Genomic DNA, 21,572 nt, shown 5'->3' on the forward strand with positions numbered 1-21,572 from the left:
ACTGAGGGCAAAGCTTATGCCAAGAGTCAGCAGTTATCTTCTGAATCTTACAGAAGCGAAAACAGGGTGATCCTCAGGACAATACACACACACACACACACACACACACACACACACACACACACAAATAGAAAGTTACATATATAAAGGTATATAAATTTTTTTTAAGTGCCTGTCTGACTTACGTATTTTCTCAGCTTCTGTGGAGAAAGGCGCTGGTCATCTGCTTTGTTAAAGCAGACGCCACCCTTGTGCAGCACGTGCGGGGGCTGCTGTGCGGCCACCGTGAACCTCGGGACCCCATCGTGTGTCCACCCCCCCCCAGGTGCTTCTCGGGAGCACGGTGGCAGGAGACTTACTGTGCCCTTGGTGTGTCTGTGCCTGACTGTGCCCAGCCAGGGGCTGGCCCTGACATTCCTGGCACAGGGCTTGGTCGCTCATTCACTCCGATGGCCGCCCTTTGCCCCAGCTCCCTTGGCTGGAGGCGGCTCCGTGGTAATTTGCTCTCAGGCCCAGAGGTACAGCCCTGGCAAACTGCAGCGTGTGTTTGTCTTGTAATCCACAGACAAGAAGAAAGGAGGCAAATTCCAGCCTTTTAAGAAGTTGTTTGGCCGAAGGAAAAAGAAAGACCCTTCGTTGTCCCAAGAGGCATGGGCAGGGGATAAGAGTCACTCTCCCCGGAGAGTCAGCAATGGGACCTTCTCTTCAGATGAGGAGACCCTAGAAGACAACCTAAGGTAACAATGGATACGTCCCCCGCTCCCCGCCCCAGATCTTTGGCATAGTCCCAGGTCGGGAATCGGGATCCAGAGGAGACAAGGGCGGAATCCCAGGTGTGCCACGTCTTTGGGCAGGTGGTAGACTTGGGGTTCTTCGCGCGTTCTCTGTGGAGGGGGCCCCCGTGGGGGAATGGCCGCGAGTCTGGCCTCGTTTTCCGGGAGAGCACAGGGATCTGCGCCTTTGTTTTGCTGCCCTCAGTCGTGCGAGAGGCAGCACCCCACTGGTTTGGCTCAGAAGTTCACATGGGTAGAAGGAGACTGCGTCCCCGCGGCCTGTTGCTCGGGAAAGCGAGAGGGTGGTCGGGGATTCGACTGTGCGTGCACGTGGAGCACGCAGACTGCTCAGGCACGGGGCGGTCGCCCTTCGTACCTCTGGCAGTCTCGAGCAACTTCTGGAACCTGTCATGAAGTTTTAACTTCTGCTCTTTGTTTTCTTTTTCTTTTCTTTAAAGATTGATTTATTTGAGAGAGAGAGAGAGCATGAGCATGGGGGCGCAAGCAGGGGGAGGGGCAGAGGGAGAGGGAGACACAGAATGGCAAGCAGCGTCCAGCTGTGTGTGAAACCCACTGGGGGCTCTGTCCCACGACCGACCCCGGAATCACCCCCTGAGCCGAAACCAAGAGCTGGATGCTTCGTGAACTGAGCCACCCAGGCGCGCCTGCTCTTTGATTTCTCTGTTTCTCCATCTCTCCCCCACCTTCTTCCTCACCCCTCCCGTTTCTCTTTCCCTCTCTCCCTCCCTCCCTTCTTCAGCTTCCCCTTGCCCCCTCTCTTCCCTCCATAGGGCCCAGGCACAGAAATCTGGCCGTGACAGCGTCAGGAACTTAGAAAAGCAGGGTCAGCAGGTCCTTTCTCACCTGGGTGCTGGGAATTGAAGTCGGAGTGAGAGATGGTTAAACTCTGCTCCGGGCAGCTTAGATGTCAGCTCCTCTGAGAAGCCTTTTCCCACTCCCTCGTCTGTTTCGTTTACCCTTGCTGGCAGTCCCCGAGCATCACATGCCTGGCTCCAGCAAAGGACTTGTCACTTTCTATGGAAATTATTGATTTGCCTGTCCGTCTCTCTCATTTGACTGCCCGTTCTATGAAGTCAGGGACCAGGTTTTATTCAGCCTCTCATTAGGTGCTCAAAAAATGTTTCCCGTGAGTGAACTCCACACCAGTTGCCCTAATACATGTGGAAGGAATGGACGATGTGGGCTGTGATATTTCTACTGTGACTCAAAGACAGACAAGAACGAAAACATCCTCTGGGTTGTATGTCAGTGAGTAAATTCTGATAGACACTACGGTGGAGCACAACTTAGAAAAGTCCTAGGCAAACAGGGCAATGCTCAGTGACAGCATTTGTAGGTCCCAACTAATACTGACTCTTTTCCTCGACAGGCCTGTATTTGTTTTCTATTCTCTTTAGTAGGAACACGATCACATTTAACTGAAGGAAATTATTTCACTGAAAGGAGAACACAGCTAGCACTGAACTCATCCATTTGTCACAAAGCCAGCATGTGCTGATATATGCTTGAGTATTGTTAGTATGAATGTTTTGATTTTAGTTCCATTCCTTCAACTGTAAAACAGGAATGTGAACCTTTTTTGCCTCACAGTGTCAGAATGAGGTGTAAGTGCTAACGTGTAACCAACTAGTAGTTTAATGCAAAATGAGGTTGAGTCTAGAAAGTTCTCCTTTAGAAGGACTATTCTGTGAAAACACAGCCTGCCCTTTTTATGGTTTTGCCAAGTCCCTGATTTCTTACTGAGTGATTTGGGACTTTTTGGAAGAGCCTGGATCCTGGGGGGTTCTCCTCCCATTTAAGTTCTATTCCATCTACCCCCTTGGAGTTTTCCTTAGGTTTTAAGTTGTACAAAGCCTTGGAATTCCATATTGGTTCAAACAGAGGTCAAGTCCCCTATTCTTATTACTGGCTTTTGTTGATAAACTTATGTTTATGAGACATACACTATATTTTAACTATTTAACAGTTGTTTTTTATAATAAAGGAAGCTGGAAGGATAAGCTTTGGGTGAAGAGTTTTTTAAAATGTCTCTTTAAATATTTTTTTAATTAAAAAGACAAGAAAACAGGAGTCATTTAAATATACATTCCCCCTTTTTTCTCAGAAATTGACAATTGCAAAATAACTCCACCTGCAAAGTAAATACTATATCATTGCTTATCTTGCTTACCATATAGCTGAATTTCTGATTATTTGTCCCCTTCACAGATGGAGAAAATGAAAGATGTTATTTCCAATACTTCTTTTTTTTAACTGAAGTATAATTAAAATGTTTTCAACAATTTTTATTTTCAGTTTACAGCTCAATTAATAATCATGTTATTTTAGATTGTGTAATGATTCACAAAGTTTCTGTGCATTTTGTTTGCTATCTCCAAAATGGACAGCTCTCACTAAAACACAAAACTCGAAATTCTGCTAGCATGGTCTTGGGTGGAGGTTCCAAGGAGGCAAATTTCAGCCCAGGGTGAGGGAGAATTTCCTAAATTCTGGAACTGTCTAAAACTGGGGAGGCTGGGTATGTGCCAGCAGGGGTTTGGACTGATGAAGGGGAAATTCTGCACTGGGTGAAAATTTAAAGGAGCTGAACTTTAACATGCTGTCAAACTCCAAGAATCTGTAATTCTAGAAATGTCTCCATGGCCAAAAATAGCTCATTATTGATCTGCTCCTTCTGCCTGAAATTTCTCATTTCCTTCAGGCTCTTAAAGCATAGTGTTCTTTCTCTAGGTTAGAAGTCTTGATTTCTCCTAGGCTGCTGCTTTTAAATTATACCTCCCTGAGGGGAAAGCAAAATAGTAAAACATGTTCAGTTTTTAACAATTTAATGTGACTTCCTTTATTTATTAAATACAATGAAAATTGTGTTTCCCAAAATGTGCTAAATTTAAAAGGAGGGAGAGGGTCAGCTTGGCAAATAGGTTTGGGAAATTCTTAGCCAAAACAAATAGGGTCTTTTACATCGGACTTTTCATTCCTTTTACTATGCTGATGTGTCCTGGGAATCTCTTGAGAAGGGGGATGTAGTACGGAACATTTCCAAGACTCCTTTAACCACAAACCTTTTTTTCACAGGGAATATCCATTGGCACATATTAAAGCTACCAATTACTTAACTTAATGCAATGTGTTTTGCATAGGTGACTCGTAATGTTCACATGCCCTGAGATTGACATTATCATCCCCATTTCTCTCAAAAATTGAGATTAAGAAAATTGAGATATAATGGACATATGCCATTATTAGTTTCAGGTGTACAATGTAATGATTCAGTATTTATATCTACTGTAAGATGTATCTATTGTATATATCTACTGTAAGATAATCACCACAATAGGTCTTGTGATGAGAAATTTTAAGATTTATCCTCTTAGCATCTTTCAATTTTATAATACAAATAATATGTACAATACATAGAATGATATATCCAGTACAATACAAATAATAGTATTATTAACTATAGTCACCATGCTGTATGTCACATCCCCATGACTATTTTATGGCTGGAAATTTGTATCCCTTCACCCAGTTCACCCACCCTTCAGCCCCTCCCCTCTGGCAACCATCAGTCTGTTTCCATATTTATTAGTTTTGTTTTTTGTGTTTGTTTCTTGTAGTTTTTAGATGCCACATGTAAGTGAGATCATATGGTATTTGTCTCTCTCTGACTTAGCGTAATACCCTCAAGGTCTGTCCATTATCACAAATGGCAAGATTTCATTCTTATGGCTGAATAGTGTTAGTGTGTGTGTGTGTGTAACATCATCTTTATTCATTCATTCATTGATGAACATTTAGGTTTTTTCTGTATCTTGGCTGTGAACTTCACTGCAGTGAACAAGGGTGCATATATGTTTTCAAATTAGTGTTTTTGTTTTCTTCAGTTAAATACCAGTAGTGGGGGTGCCTGGGTGGTTCAACTGGTTAAGCATCTGTCTGCCTTTGGCTCAGGTCATGATCCTAGGGTCCTGGGATGGAGCCCCACATTGGGCTCTCCGCTCAGTGGGGAGTCTGCTTCCCCCTCTTCCTCTGCCTCTGCCCCCCACTCATGCTCACTTTCTCTTTCTCTCTCTCTCTCAAATAAATAAAATCTTTTTTAGAAATTAAAAAAAAAAATAAATGCCAGTAGTGGAATTGCTGGACCACATGTTAGTTCTATTTTTAAATTTTTGAGGAATCTCCATACTGTTTTCCGTGGTAGCTACACCAATTTGTATTTGACCAACAGTGCATGAGGGTTTCCCCTTTCTCCACATCCTTGCCAACACTTGTTATTTCTTATCTTTTTGGTGATGGCCATTCTAACATTCATGCTTCATTGTAGTATTGATTTGCATTTCCCTGATTAGTGTTGGTGAGCATCTTTTTCTGTGCCTGATGGCCACCTATATGCCTGTATGTCGTCTTCAGAAAAATGTTCAGATCCTCTGCCCATTTTTTAATCAGACTGTTTTTTTTTTTTTTGTTATTGAGTTGTATGAGCTCTTTATATATTTTGGATGTTAACCCCTTTTCAGATATATGATTTATAAATATCTTCTCTCAGCTAGTAGGCTGCTTTTTCATACTGTTGATGGTTACCTTTGCTGTGCAGGAGCTTTTTAGTTTGATATAGTCCCACGTCTTGTTTTTTTGCTTTTGTTGTGCTTACCTTTGGAGTCAGAACTAAAAAATCACCACCAAGACTGCTGTCAGTGAGCTTAGTGCCTGTGTTTTCTTCTAGTTTTATGGTTTCAGGTCTTACATTAAAGTCTTTAAACCATTCTGAGTTATTTTGTACATGGTATAAGAGAGTAGTCTAATTTCATTCTTTCAGAGGTGGCTGTCCAGTTTTCCCTACACCATTTATTGAAGAGACCATCCTTCTCCCATTGATATTCTTGCCTCCTTTGTTGTAAATTAATTGACCATTTATGTAGGTGTTTATTTCTGGGCTTTCTGCGCTGTACCATTGATCCATATTTCTGTTTTTATGCTGATGCCATACTGTTTTGATTACTGTAGTTTTATAATCTAATTTGAAATCAGGGATGGTGATACCTCCAACTTTGTTCTTGTTTCTCAAGATTGTTTGGGCTATTTGGGATCTTTTGTGGTTCCATTTAACATTTAGGAATGTTTGTTCTATTACGTTGAAAAATGCCATTGGAATTTTGATAGGGACTGCATTGAATCTGTAGGTTTGGGTAGTATGGACATTTTAACAATTCTTCCAGTCCATGAGCACAGAATATCATTATGTTTGTGTCCTCTTCAATTTCTTTTATCAATGCCTTATTGTTTTCAGTGTACAGATCTTTCACCTCCTTGGTTAAATTTATTCCTGGGGGGAAGGTGCGTGCATGGGTGGCTCAGTCATTGGGCATCTGCCTTCTGCTCAGGTCATGATCTCGGGGTCCTGGGATCAAGCCCTGTATCAGGCTCTCTGCTCAATGGGGAGTCTGCTTTTCCCTCTTCCTCTCCCTCTGTGTGCTCTGACTATCTCAAATGGATAAATAAATCTTTTTAAAAAATGTATTCCTGGGTGTCTTTTTTTTATGTAATTGTAAATGGAATTGTTCTCTTAATTCTCTTTCCAATAGTTCATTGTTAGTGTATAAAAAGGCAACAGATTTTTTTAAAGACTTTATTTATTTATTTGACAGAGAGAGAGAGATCAAAAGTAGGCAGAGAGAGGGGGGAAGCAGGCTCCCCGCTGAGCCCCCTGATGCGGGGCTTGATCCCAGGACCCTGAGATCTTGACCTGAGCTGAAGGCAGAGGCTTAACTCACTGAGCTACCCAGGCGCCCCTATGCAACAGATTTTTATATATTGATTTTGTATCTTGAAACTTTACTGAATTCATTTATTAGTTCTAACAGTTTTTTTTGGTGGTATCTTTAGGGTTTTCCATATGTAAAATTATGTCCACAAATAGTTTTACTTCTTCCTTTCCAATTTGAATGCCTTTTATTTCTTTTTCCTGCCTAATTGCTGTGGCTGAGACTTTGAGTACCATGCTGAATAAAAGTGATAAGAGTGGGCATTCTTGTCTTGTTTCTGACACTGTTGCCATTTCAAAGGTAAGAAAACTAAGACTAGAGAGTGACTTGCTGGTAAGCTGCTGGAGCAAGTATTTAAGCAGTAAAGAGTTCATTCTTAACCACCCACTATTCTGCCTCTCAAGGGGCTGTGGCCTTACTGGAAAGCTAGTCACATGGCCCTGAGTTGTTCTACAGGTCTGGGGTCACCAGACTCAGGTGTCTTCCTGCCTTAGCTGCCTTCCCGAGGCTCTGCTACTCACTAGGACTCCACTAGGACTCCACGGTTTCTTTCCCACACCCGGTATTTACTACATCATTTCAGCTATAGCTTCTTATAGTAAATGCCACCTGTAAGCACATTCAGAACTGAAGGGGCTTCGGGGAGGGTAAGTTCACTCTGGGACTGGAGCAGTCAAGAAAGGGTTCAGGAATGAAGAGGCCTTGGACTGGCTCCAGGTGATGGACAGGACTTGGAATGGCTGATGGGCAAGATATAAATACTTCAGATCTGGAATGGCATGAGCAGACTTTACATGTAAGGATGAATGTGGCAAATAGAAAAGAAGGTAACTTTACAAGTCACTCTATGTGGCCAGTGTTACCCTAATACCACAACCAGGTAAAAAGATCATGAAAAAGAAAACTACAGACTAGTATCCCTTATGAATATAGACATAAAAATCCTCAACAAAATCCTATCAAACTGAATCCAGCAACACACAAAAAGGTTCTATACCATGATCAAGCAGGATTTACCCCCAGAGAGCAAGGTTAGTTTAACATACAAATTCAATGTAATAGACCATATTAATAAAATAAAGGGCATAGACCACATTATCATCTCAATAGATGCAGAAAAAGCATTTGACAAATGATCAAACTCTCAAAACTCGGACTAACATGGAACCTCTTTAACTTAAGAAAGGACAGCTACAAAAAATTCACAGCTGGTATCATACTCAATGGTAAAAGAAGGATGTGTTCCCTTAAGATCAGGAACAAGAAAAGGATGTCCATTCAGTATTGTACTGTAGATTATAGCTAAGATAATTAGGCTAGAAAAGGAAATAAAAGACAGCAGGAACACCTTGGTTGCTCAGTTGGTTAAGTGTTCAGCTCATAATTTCAGCTCAGGTCATGATCTCAGTGTCATGGGCTCAAGTCCCTCATTAGGCTCTGTGCTCATTGTGGAGTCTGCTTGAGACTCTCTCTCTTCCTCAGCCCCTTCCCCTGTTCACACACACACTATCTCTCAAAATAAAGAGAAAATCTTAAAAAGAAAAAGAATAGAAAAGAAGTTGTTAAACTATTTGCAGATACTGTGGTCTTATACATAGAAAATCCTAAGGAATCCACAAGAAACCTTCTAGGCTAAAAAACAAGGTTGAACAAGGTTGCAGAATACAAGATTGGAGTTTTTTTGTGTATCACTTGTATTTCAGTACACTAGCAATGAACAATCTGAAAATGAACTTAGGAAAACAGTTCCATTTACAATAGCATCAAAAGGAATAAAATACTTAGTAATAAATTAAATAAAAGAAACACAAGGGGTACCTGGCTGGCTCAGTCAGAAGAGCATGCAAGTCTTGATTTCAGGGTTGTTAGCTCGAGCCCCATGTTGGGTGACAGAGTACTAAAAAGAAAATAAATAAACTTAAAAAAATAAAACACAAGATTTGTACACTGAAAACGACAAAATACCATTGAGAGAATTTAAAAAGATCTAAGTAGATGGAAAGACATTCCCATTCATGGACTGGAAAACTTAATATTGTTGAGATGGCAGTACCCCGCATTGAGGTACAGATTCAGTGCAATTCTTATCACAGTTGCAACTGACTTTTTTTTTTTTTTTAAAGATTTTATTTATTTATTTGACAGACAGAGATCTCAAGTAGGCAGAGAGGCAGGCAGAGAGAGAGAGGAAGAGAAGCAGGCCTCCTGCTGAACAGAGAGCCCGATGCGGGGCTTGATCCCAGGACCCCGGGATCATGACCTGAGCTGAAAGCAGAGGCTTTAAACCACTGAGGCACCCAGGCACCCCTGCAACTGCCTTTTTTACAAAAACTAGCTAGCAGTTCTAAAATTCATATAGGAATACAAGGGACCCAGAATAACCAAAACAATCTTGGAGGGCTCACACTTCTTAAGTTTAAAACTTACTACAAAGCTATAGTAGCCTATATAGTGTGGGACCGGCATAAGGTTATGTAGATCAATGGAATTTAAATGAGAGTACAAATGTAAACGCTCACATTTGTGGTCAACGGATTGTCACCACGTGTGCCAAGTGATTCAATGGGTAAAGAATAGTCTTTTTCAACAAATGGTGCTAGGACAGTTGAATAGCCACATGCCACAGAATGAAGTTGGACTCCTTTCTTAAACCATTCACAAAAGTGAACCCAAAATCGATTACAGACCTAAATGTAAAAGCTAAAACTATAAAATTCTTAAACAAAAACAAAGGAGTCAGTCATCATGATTAGATAATGATTCCTTAGGTTCCAAAACCACAGGTGACAAAAGAAAAAAATTGGTAAATTGGACTTCATTAAAACTAACTTTAGTGCTGCAAATAATGCCATCAAGAAAATGAAAAGACCATCCGCAGAATGGAAGGAACCACTTGCAAATCATACATCTTTTTTTAAAAAAAAGTTTTATTTATTTATTGGAGAGAGAACACAAGCAGGAGGAGCAGCAGGCAGGGGAAGAGGGAGAAGCAGGCCCCCTGCTGAGCAGGGAGCCTGATGCAGGCTTGATCCCAGGACCCTGGGATCATGACCTGAGCCAAAGGCAGACACTTAACCGACTGAGCCACCTAGGTGCTCTGCAAATCATACATCTGATAAAAGACATGTTCAGAATAGGTAAAGAACTCTTGTAACTCAATAATAAGATGACCAAAACAATTTTAAATGGATAAACTATTTGAATACACATGTCTCCAAAGAAGATATTAAAAGGTCCATTAACATATGAAAATATACGTGTTCAACATCATTAGTTATCTGGAAGATGCAAATCAAATCCACAATGAGATATCACTTCACAGCCGTTAGGAAGGCTATAATAAAGACAGGAGTAACATGTGTTGTTGAGAATGTAGAGAAATTGGAACCCCCATACATTGTTGATGGTAATGTAAAATGGTACAGCCATTGTTTGACGGTTCCTCAGAATGTTAAACATAGAATTACCATATGATGCAGCAATTCCAGTCCTACATATACACCCAAGAGAAATGAAAACACGTGTTTACACAAAAACTTGTACACGAATGTTCATAGCAACATTATTCATAATAGCCAAAGTGTTGAAACAATCCAAAAGTCCGTCAAAAGATGAATGGATTGAGGTGCCTGGCTGGCTCAATGGGTAGAGCATGTGACTTTTGATCTTGGGGTCTTGAATTCCAGCCCCACGATGGCATCCATGCCAACTTAAAAAAAAAAAAAAAAGATGAATGGATAAATACAATGAGTTGTATATCCATACAATGGAATATTATGTGGGAATAAAAAAGAATGAAATACTGATACATGGTATGACATGGATAAACTTTGAAAACACACTATGTGAAAGAAGGAAGTTAGAAAACACCACCTAATATATGAGTCCATTTATATTAATGACTCAAATAGGCAGATACATGCAGACAGAAACATTAGTGGTTGCCAGGCATGGGGTGGGTCGGGGGGTGACTCTTAATGGGTATGGAGTTTCTTTGGGGGATGATAAAAACTAAACTTAGGGGGTGGTGGTAATTGCCCAGTTCTTTGAATAGACTAAAAATCATTGAAATGTATCCTTTAAAAGGTTGAATTTTTATGACATGGGAATTATATCTCAAAAAAGACTTTGTTTTAAAGTAATGAATGTGGCATTGATGAGGTCCTACCTGGCTGAAGTGATAAGGTCATATTGGCAGGGGAGATTCAGGGCTTATTCTCTTCTCCTAAATCCCCAAAATAGGAGGTAGAAATGTGGGGCAGACCAGAAAATGATAATTTTGTGTCAGGACATCATTGCCCAGTAGGGCAGGCTGGTTGGGAGGAGCAGTGGTGCCTGTTTGCTTGAGGGCCCGCCATTAAGGGAAGCAGTTGTCTTGAAGGGACAGAGGACGGGGAGGAGCTACGGGTCATGCTTAAGACTGCCTATTGGAAATGGTTGTCTGTGCCTTTTAGGAAACATAGAGTTGTTCCTTTGGCCACACATGTGTGAATCTATAGGCAGGTGATATTAGAGACATCAAGGGTATGGGATCTGTCAAAAAGGACTGCCGCACACGTTACCCTGACAAAAGTGTTAGAGTCTACAACATTGCCCAGAATGCTGTAGGTCTTGTTGGACAAGATCCTTGCCAGGAGAATTCATGTATACATAGTGTGCACGTTAAGCCTTCTAACAGCCAAGATAGCTTCCTGAAACGTGTGAGGGAAAATGATCAGGAAAAGAAGGAAGCAAAAGAGAAAGTTCCTTGGGTTCAAGTGCCAGCCTGCGCCATCTAGGAAAGCACACTTTTTTAGACCAAATGGAAAGAGGCCTGAGTTGTTGAAATCCATTTCTTTGAATTCATGGCAGTATAGATGCTTTAAAAAAAAGACATTGGGACTGTAAAAAGAAAAATTGCCTGTGATTGACCCCATGCAGCCCCTCTGCGTGCGCGCGCGCGCGCACACACACACACACACACACACACACACGGAAATATAAATCTTACTCTCTACTGATACCCTTATTCAGTAGTCACACACACACACACACACACACACACACACACACACACACACATTAAAAGTCTAAGGTAATTTTTAGTCCTGATCCAATACCTTCACTTTACAAATGGGGACACAGACAATGGAAGAGATCACAGTGGGGGTGCTGTTAGTCTTAGAAGTGTGACGAGAATCCAAGTCAGCTGATTGTGTGTGTGGCTGCCCTTTTGTTGGGAACAACCCCATCCCCTATCTCCATTTGATCCCAGCTCATTACCTCTATCCTTATTTTTCTGCACAAATGTGCCTTCCTCAGTGAGTAGCTTACTCTGGCCCCCTCAGCCTGGATCAGGCCTCCTTGCCATTGTTCTCGTGGTTTACCTTTCCATAAGGGCAGGCCTACATGGCTGTTCACTGTATTTCCGGCCTCTGCAGCTGTGCCTGGCACATAGCAGCCATTCACATTATTCATGAACCGAATGTACAAATACTGCTCTTTTGTGCCATGTTGACTCCTCCCACTGTATGTTCAGTGTTCATCTACCTCATCCTTCAGTTTCCCACCATGGTAGAGTTTCACTGTTCCCTGGCCCACTGGGAAAGGAGAATTACACAGTGTAGTAAGACAGCGTGTTGTCAGTGAGATTGCCATGGAGCTCAGGCTCTCCAGTCCCCGTGTGGTACCTTAGATCATTCAGCCTTGCTGCTTTTCAGAAGGTGAAGTCAGAAAAGATTTAGTGAGGCAGCAACCTCTTCGACCTCAGCCACAACACCTTCTTCCTAGAAATATCACCAAAGGCAAGGGAAGCAAGGGCAAAAAAGAACTATTGAAACTTCATCAAGATAAAAAGCTTTTGCAAAGGAAACAATTAATAAAACCAAAAGACAACAGACAGAATGGGAGAAGATATTTGCAAATGATATATCAGATAAAGGGCTAATATCCAAAATCTATAAAGAACTTAACAAACTCAACACCCAAAGAACAAATAATCTAATCAAGAAATGGGCAGAAGACATGAACAGACAATTCTGCAAAGAAGACATCCAGATGGCCAAGAGACACATGAAAAACTGCTCAACGTCACTCGGCATCAGGGAAATATAAACCAAACATCAGTGAGACACCACCTCACACCGAGACAGAATGGCTGACATTAACAAGTCAGGAAATGACAGGTGTTGGTGAGGAGGCAGACAAAGGGGAACCCTCTTACATTGTTGGTGGGAATGCAAGCTGGTGCAGCCACTCTGAAGAACAGTGCGGAGGGTCCTCAGAGAGTTGAAAATAGAGCTACCCTATGACCCCGCAATTGCACTACGGGGTATTTACCCTAAAGATACAAATGTGGTGATCTGAAGGGGCATGTGCACCCCAATGTTTATAGCAGCAATGTCCACAATAGCCAAACTATGGAAAGAACCTAGATCCATCAACAGATGAATGGATAAAGAAGATGTGGTATATATACACAATGGAATATTATGTACCCATCAAAAAACGAAATCTTGCCATTTGCAATGACGTGGATGTAACTAGAGGGTATTATGCTAAGTGAAATAAGTCAGAGAAAGACAATTATCATATGATCTCACTGATATGAGGAATTTGAGAAGCAAGATAGAAGATCATAGGGGAAGGGGGGGAAATGAAACAAGATGAAACCTGAGAGGGAGACAAACCATAAGAGACTCTTAATCTCAGGAAACAAACTGAGGGTTGCTGGAGGGGAGGGAGGTGGGAGGGATAGGGTGGCTGGATGATGGACATTGGGGAGGGTATGTGCTATGGTGAGCACTGTGAATTGTGTAAGACTGAGGATTCACAGACCTGTACCCCTGAAACAAATAATACATTATATGTTAATAAAAAAAAATAAAAGACTTAGTGACTTGAGCAGTTATACTGTACCTTTAGGAACCTGGGATGTGCTGATTGAACAGGGACTAGAAAAGAGGGACAAGACCACTCCGTGAATGACATCTAGGGGCTAAGCTGGAGAACAAATGGAGCTGGGCGGAGCAAGTCTAGAGGGGATGGAAGGTGATGGATCTCTAGTCGTGGAGACACAGCGTGTGGGAGAGCAGCAGGGCAGGAGTCAGGGTCTCTTGCGCACACGTTGCTTTCATTCCTGCGCTGTGTGATCTTGACCAAACCGGCTCCTTCAGCTGTGAAATGGATATGCTCTCTTCCCGGCTTATTACGAGGACCACAAAAACCACACGTGACATTCCACTATCTGCTATTAAATAGCACTTAACAAATGCTGGGTAATATTATGACCGAGATAAGGAGGGGGTAGTAGCTACTAGTTTTCTATTTCCAGAGCCCAGAGCAAGACTAAATTGATTCCGAAATGGTTTCTGAAAAGGTCTTTCTTTGGGTGGAGCCGCTGAGGCATGGAACAGACCGCAGGTGGAGTCCTTACAGAACTTGATGGCAGGTTAGACAGCTGTCCTCTGCGAGGGAGACCCAGGACCGAGTTCACGCGCTGGAGAAAATGATCCTTTGACTTCCAAGACAGTGTGTTTCAAGATTCCAAAATTCCCTCCTCTTCCTGGAATTCTTTTGCCCTGTCCGTTTCTCTTGTGCTTAGTAGGGGATTGGTGCTCCAGAGCTGTGGAGCGTTGTAGATTTTCACAGGATGCCAAAGTCCGGGTGTGCCTCCAGGATGCGGCATGGAGCAGGATTGGACTCCAGTCCCTTCCAGCGACTCCGGTTTGTCTGCCGCTGGCACTTAATTGCTCTTTAGCATTTCATTTGAATGAGACTCACGGATCTGTTTAGAACTAGAAAACTGCTGATCAATTGCAATTGCCCCTGTTGTCATGGAAACAAGCTGCCAGGGGACTATAATTATATTTCCTTATTCCTGAAGTGAATCCCTAATCATTGCTGTGGTAATTACTCAATATCTGTGGTCCCAAATTACATGATGCTTATCCAAAAAAGACAAAGGATAAGGAGTAGGGGGGCTGGCCTGAGACATGTGTGAACCATGCAGCTGCAGAAAGCCTTCTCCTTTTTTGGGTGGGGAGAGTTTCCCTCTGGGCTCACGTTCCGAGGTTGGATGATGGCAGTGGCATCTCAGAGTGTGCCTCATGTGTAGAGTAGTGGCTGGAAGGCTGTATCAGGTAGGATGATTTCAGCAGCAGCAGAAAACACAACGAGTATCTTCAACAGTAAAGAAATAGATTATCTGCCATGCCTGAAAGTCTGGAGGACCTGGGCTTGGGCATCCCAGTAGCATGGGGAACCGCAGGCAGCGGCACATGCCACCAAGAAAGTCAGTCTCTCGCGAGAGAAGCAGAATCAAAACATCAGAGTGCTTTTCAGGGCCATTGTCCATCTGGGTGGGCAAAATTGGAAGGGAGAATCAAGACACAGCCTCAGAAGCATGGCATGGTGGCAGTTTTTGGTAATTAGCAGTCAGCATCCAATTTCCTTTCCCAACAGTTCTTTTCCCCAGTTTCCCCCCCCCCCCCCAGGTAATCAAGTTTGCCTCTCTGTGTGTACCTCTTATAAGACATGGTGCTTGCTTCCCTTGACAAGCCAAAGGGCCAGATCCTCTACTCCCCCGCCCCCCCGCCCCCGGTGCAGCGTGGCATGACATGGGACCCACCTGGCTAGCTGGTCTTTCTCTCCTGGACTTTGATGTGGTCGGTGCTCAAGGATGTGAGGAACACGGCTGCGGCTGTGCCTGTAACAAGGCTTTTCCTGTGGTGCAGCGGCTGCTGAGGTCCCCACAAACCGCACCTCTGCAGTTCTACTCCTATCTTTTTCGATCTTTGACTCTAGCTTTCTTGGTTCTTCAAGACCCACCAGACTGTCAGTAAATTTTCTTTTGGTCGAGTGGGACAAAGTTAGTTTCTTTTGCTTGCAACTAAGAACTGTAACTGACAGAGCGTGAAACTGACAGAGCAGGAAAGCTAGGTGGGAGAGAGAGAGTTTGACCCAGAAAGAAGGAAGCAGAGCCTGGAGCACTTCCCTGATCTGAATCGAAACGGAGGCCCAGAAGAAGCCTTTTAAGATGCTGACTGTCCTCCACACTTGCCCACGCACTGGCATAGGCCCACCACAATGCATACGACCACTGTACCTGAAAAATACCCATGGTCTGAAAATACTCCTCTTCCTCCCCTCAGGGTGTTTGTCTCAAGCTTCCCATTCCCTCAGTGACCTACCCATCTGGGACACTGACTCTTCTACGGTATTAATCATTTACTCCTGCACTGAAAAAGTTCACTCACTATCTTACTGTGTGAAGCACTATGGCAGAAACAAAGGTAACAAATGTGATCCCTGAGCTCATGCAGCTCCCGGACTGTGGTGGAGATAAGAGGACGCCATTATTGTTGGAATCAGCGTCTGTGTGGCACTTTACAACATGCACAGCCCTTTTGTTTTCTATCTCATTTAAGGCGTGATTATAGCAACCATACCATAAAACAGCAGGAGACACGTGCATCGGCCTTTCAGAGGAAGACAAGACTCCTTTCTTTCAGGAAGCAGGAGGGGCCGGTGGGGGCGATAAGATTTGAGCTGGACTTGGAAGGATGAGTAGGGCCTGAACTGAGAGGTTGGCACTGGGCAATCTATGGAGAGGAAGAGCCCAGAGAGGGTATTTGGGGAGTGGAGTGGTGTGTCTTTCAGGCTGCCTGAAGTAGGGTAACGCTTACGTGCATACTAGCAATATTCTCAGTGCTTTACATATCCTAACTCGTTTAATCCTGACAGAAGATTCGTGAGGTAGGCCCTTAATAGCTCCTCTACTTACAGATGGGGAAACTGAGACATGTAGAGATGTAGTGACTTGCCCAGGGCCACACAGCAGATTAGTGGGAGAACGAGGTTTAAGCAGTAGGCACACGGATCCAGAGTGGTTGGGGACCCTGCCATGCAGACTTTAAGTGCCACCAGCCATTGCAGCTTCATCTGGGAAGATTTTAACAAAAGGGAACTGCTGGAAGTTTCTACGCTGGCAAATTAATGGCTCTACGGCTGATGCGGAGTTTGAGAGAAAGTGGGATTGGAGGGACACCTGGGTGGCTCAGTTGGTTAAGCGTCTGCCTTCAGCTCAGGTCATGATCCCAGGGTCCTGGGATCGAGTCCCACATCGGGCTCCTTGTTCAGCAGGGAGCCTGCTTCTCTCTCGGCCTGCTCTGCCGGTTCGGCCTGCAGCTCTCCATGCTTCTGCTCTGACAAATAAATATATAAAATCTTAAAAAAGAAAAAGTGGGATTAGATAGGACATCAGTTGGAGATCCTTTGGAGATGCCAATCATATTCCCACAGGCTGGAGGTAAAACCAGGTCACAGTGACATTCACATGCTCATTGGCTCTTCAGGTGCCTCAGGGATCTTCACCTGCCTCGGAGCTCTCCCATACACGTCCTTGTCTGTGTTCAAGAACGGATCCTCAAGCGGCCGCTGTCCACCTTGGGGTCAGGGTGGGGGAGCACCATGCCAGCAGCTTTCCTCCAGTGGCCCAGGAAAGCAAAAGCTCTTCATATCATACTTGCAGCAACTGTAGAATTCTGAAGTCATTTTAGAATTTAAAATAATAAAAATAAGAACTTCTCCTGAGCGAAGATTAAACGTGTGAACTTGATACTGTTTTTGGCGTGGTTGCTAACATAATCATCCAGTTCTGTGTGTTACAGCACGGTGGGACCACCCACTCAGGCCTCAGCTGAGTTTTCTGAAATCTTTGACAACTTGAAGCCCAGAAATGGGCCCTTCAAAACAGCCCGGTATTGGTCTGTGTGCTGCCAAAGCACGCCCAAGAGTACTATAGTACTTATCCTGAAATAGCCTATTAGAGCTTCTGGGTAGAATTATGAAGGCAGTCCGGCTGACTCTGGGTAAATAAAAGGGAAGGAGGTAGAGTTGGGGAGGAACAGCAATGAGTCTTTCTTCCTCTCCTTCCAAACCCATAATGACTTAGATCAGAGGGCTTAAATGTAAGAAGGTGTAGGTAAAACAGGACCCCCTAAGCCACTCAAAGTCTGTTTTAAGTGCTAATAATCAATAGTCAATTCTGTTAGAATAGACTCAACCTATTAGAAGCCTCTGGTCTCTAGCTAATAGTCCTGTTCATGGTGTTTAAGCCTCCTGGGCTGTCTGGGGTCAGGATGGAACCCTAGGGGCTGCTGCTCTGTGACTCAGCATGATCAGCATCTGAAGCATTGCACCTCCAGATTTCCCATGATTATAGGCAAATGTCAAGAAATTCTCTCTTCTTTCTCCCTCTTCTCCTTCTCCTCTTTTTTTTTTTTTCATCTTTTGTCTCCACTCATCTTTACAGAGAGTGACTGTTTAATTTGAGTAGAGGATATGAAAGTGATGTCAAATCTTTGGTGTGAAATGAAGATACAGGGCACACCTACTTACCTTTCAGTCATGTCTACACATAGTTAGAAGTCATGACGCTATATTTTTACATTTTGAAAAATCTTGATTAATACCAGTGTCTAAGCGCATTTATTCACACTGGCCAAAAGGTAGGAACAAATGTTCAACCACAGATGAATGGGCAGACAAAACAGGACGGTATACATCTTGGAGAACATTATTCAGCCTTAAAAGATGAAATCCTGACACGTGCTACATGGGTGAACCTTGAGAACCCTATGCTAAGTGAAATAAACCAGATACAAAAAGGACAAAATGTATGATTCCACTTGCATGAGGTGCCTGGAATAGTCAAATTCATAGACATAGAAAGGAGAATGATGGGGCACCAGGGTGGCTCAGTTGGTTAAGTGTCCGGCTCTTGATTTCAACTCAGGTCATGATCTCGGGGTCATGAGATCGAGCCCACATTGGGCTGCATGTTGGACGTGGAGTCTGCTTGGATTCTCTCTCTCCCTCTGTCCCCACCCCCGCCTCTCTCTCTTTCTCTCTCCCTCTCAGATAAATAAATAAATCTTTTTTAAAAATGAAAGAAAGAAAAGGAAAAAAAAAGGCAAAGAAAAGAAAGAAAGGAAGGAAGTTAGTGGTTACCAGGGGCGAGGGGAAGGGGAGATGGATAGTTATTGTTGAATGGGGATAGTTTCAGTTTGGGATGATGAAAAGTTCTAGAGACAGATGCAGTGACAATTGTGAATGTACTTAATGCCACCGAACTGTACATTTAAAAATGGCTAAAATAACATTTTAAGTATATATTATAACAAAATAGTCTCAGTCGATATTACACAAATATACAAAAATTCGCGGATGGTGTGCCCGGGTGGCTGTCAGTTAAGCATCTGCTTTTTGCTTAGGTCGTGATCCTGGGGTCCTGCAATCAAGGCCTGTAAGGGGCTCCCTGCTCAACAGGGAGTTGGCTTCTCCCTCCCCATCTGCCATCCTCTCCTGTTTGTGCTCTCTGTGTCAAATGAATAAATAAAAAATCCTTTTTTTAAAAGATTTTATTTATTCATTTGACAGAGAGAGATAACAGGGAGAAAGGGAACACAAGCAAGAGGAGTGGGAGACAGAGAAGCAGGCTTCCCGCAGAGCAGGGAGCCTGATGTGGGGCTTGATCCCAGGACCCTGGGATCAGGACCTGAGCCGAAGACAGACACTGAGCCACCCAGGTGCCCTAAATAAAAACTCTTGAAAAAAAAAATTCACAGGTGCTGGAATCTCATTTGGTTCACAGCTTTGGTATTTAAGCAATAAAATCGGTTCACCTTCTTTTGAATAAAGCTTTGCAGTCCTGGATGAACTGGGAATCTTACTTTCTTGTCATAGTCTAGCAGCTGTTGTTCACATAGCATCTTTGTTCCCAAAGACATCCAAACTATCGGATTTCTAATGACAAACACTGAGTCAAACTAGAAAGCTCCGTCAGCTGTGACTCAGGAGCCTGAGTTCTGGTTTCAGTTCTGGCTTGGTCAGGTCTCTCGCTCACCTCCTGGGACCTTAGCTTCTGTTGTCCAAAAGGAATCCGGTCGTGGACTCTGTAGTCACAGAACGCCCCGTGAGCAGTGACTGTCGGCAGGTCGTGGACTCTGTAGTCACAGAAGGCCCCGTGAGCAGTGACCGTGGGCTGGGCAAGGCCTGCCATCTGTTATTGCGGACGGTGCCCTGGATTAGCGGCTCCCCCACCAGCTGCTGGTTTCCGTGCAGAGACAGACCCACTGGAGCCTCGCAGAGCGGCAGCCCCCACCTCCACGCAGCGGGGTGGAGGAGCCTTGGCTGGCAGCATGGAGTGCAGGCCGAAGTCGGTCTGGGAGCGCGGGATTTTTCGTCCTACCCGTTGATTTCTGCACTGTTTTCGAAGGATTTCTGAATGGGAAAGGACAGATGATGTTACTCATTAAGGTCTAGCGCACTACGGCTTCCTCCTGACCTGGACCGGACCTCACATAAAATGATAACTGCACAGAGCCTGAGGGGTGATAGTAACAAAGAAACAGGAAAAAATGGGAGTTTTGTGGGAGACACTGATGACCTTGATTTCATTGATGTTGAGTTCGCAGACAGTGGGACAGCCAAGTAGCAGGGTCCACTGTGCAGCTGGACGTGTGGGGAGAGGAGAGGAGAGTACTGGAGCCACACAGACGTTGTAAAAGGCGATCCTTGAAACCGGAGGAGGAGCCTCAGGCTCCTAATCACCATCTTTACCTTTGAAAAGATAATGGTAGGAGTCAGGGAAGAGTGAAAGGAAAGACCAAATCAGGGGTCTGTGGGAGGATTGGAGGCCTCTGATTAGGTGTTTGAAATCTGAGCCTCTCTACCAATAACCAGCAACATCAGCAACAAAGCCAGGACAGAGATAGGGAAATGAGAGTTATGACATCTCAGCCATGCTTTCTGCCCCTAGGGCCCCAGGAGCTTCTGCTGCCTGGACCTCCATGGCCAAAGGGACCATTTTTCTGACCTCTGCAAGGCATGGCTATGATTCTTCCCTAAACTAATGAAGACTTTTCCTCAGAGACCAGTGTTGTTACAAATTTCCCAAGTGGGCCTCTTTTTCTTTCCTTCTGGAGTTTGTTTTTACTACAGGTGCTTTGCATTTGACTTTAGATGATGATGTTTAAATTTAAAGGACTGTTAAATGTATTAAGAATGCTTCATTTAGAAGTTCAAAATCTGGGGGATTTTAGAGGTCCTTATACATCTCTTCTCATGATCAAGAGGCTGCTCTGTGTTCTTGGCATGGGAAGAGAAGGTTCCCACACAGCTAAGTGGCTTTTTTTTTTTTCCTTTTGAGAACATAAAGCCTGAGGGAAAGTTGCCTCTTTGAGGCTCAGAGGCCTTGCCTCTAAATTCACGCATAATAAAAGGAAGGGGGAGGATTGGCCTGATTCGCAATCAATTGTGAAAAATCTTTAAATGTCAAGAATAAAGAAGTCCAGATGAACTCTGCTAAGGTACAGTTTGTGTTAGGTGGCCCCTCCACCTCCCATCATGTAATTCCTAGTTCCCAGCTGTTAAGGACAATGATTCCACCAAACTCGTTGTTCCTAAGAACTGAATTTCAAGCTGAGATCTCCACACGCTGCCTATTCAGTTGAATTCCAGCCCTGTCTCAAATTCCGGAACTCTGGGCAGTGTTTTCACCTACTCTTTGTCAAGGCTTCCCCTTCAGAGAAAAGGAAATAATCTACGTTGTAGAGTTGTTTGGAACCGGAGCTGGTAGCCACGATCACCAAATATTCAAGATTATTCAAATTGCCAAGGATTTAGTGTTAACTTACATGATGTAAACTGAAATATTTAGAAGAGAGTGTTCATTCATATAACCAATAAACCAGTTACCATTCTCCTCCATTGTTCCTTCTCAGAGCTTTAAAACAGGACAAAAACTAGATCTAAGAAGAAAAAGATAGAAATGTTTTTGGTTTGAAAAGTAATCCTCTTAAGAGTAATAGCCTTATACATAAGTAGGTTCTGACAATTGTAGAAACCTCATAAGTATCAAAAAGTTATTTAATCACTTCTACTTCCGGCTGTGATGAAGTAGCTTGAAGCAAATCAGTGCTTCCACTACAAACAAGTAGAAATGCAGAGAGAATATTTAAACAAAGACATCTGT

At 43.5% G+C, this 21,572-nt stretch overlaps 1 protein-coding gene across 1 annotated transcript in view; it reads left to right on the forward strand.

Moving 5' to 3' along the window:
• Positions 1-21,572, forward strand: part of CRACD (capping protein inhibiting regulator of actin dynamics) — a gene marked incomplete at both ends in the record, with an annotated part of 125,746 nt that overhangs the window by 73,161 nt on the left and 31,013 nt on the right. The window contains one exon of the mRNA XM_080796367.1: positions 566-737. Coding sequence (XP_080652493.1) covers positions 566-737 — 172 coding nt within the window. The remainder of the gene's footprint in view (positions 1-565; positions 738-21,572) is intronic.

This window comes from Martes martes (genome assembly GCF_963455335.1).
Source record: "Martes martes genome assembly, chromosome: 2".
Lineage (NCBI taxonomy): Eukaryota > Metazoa > Chordata > Mammalia > Carnivora > Mustelidae > Martes > Martes martes.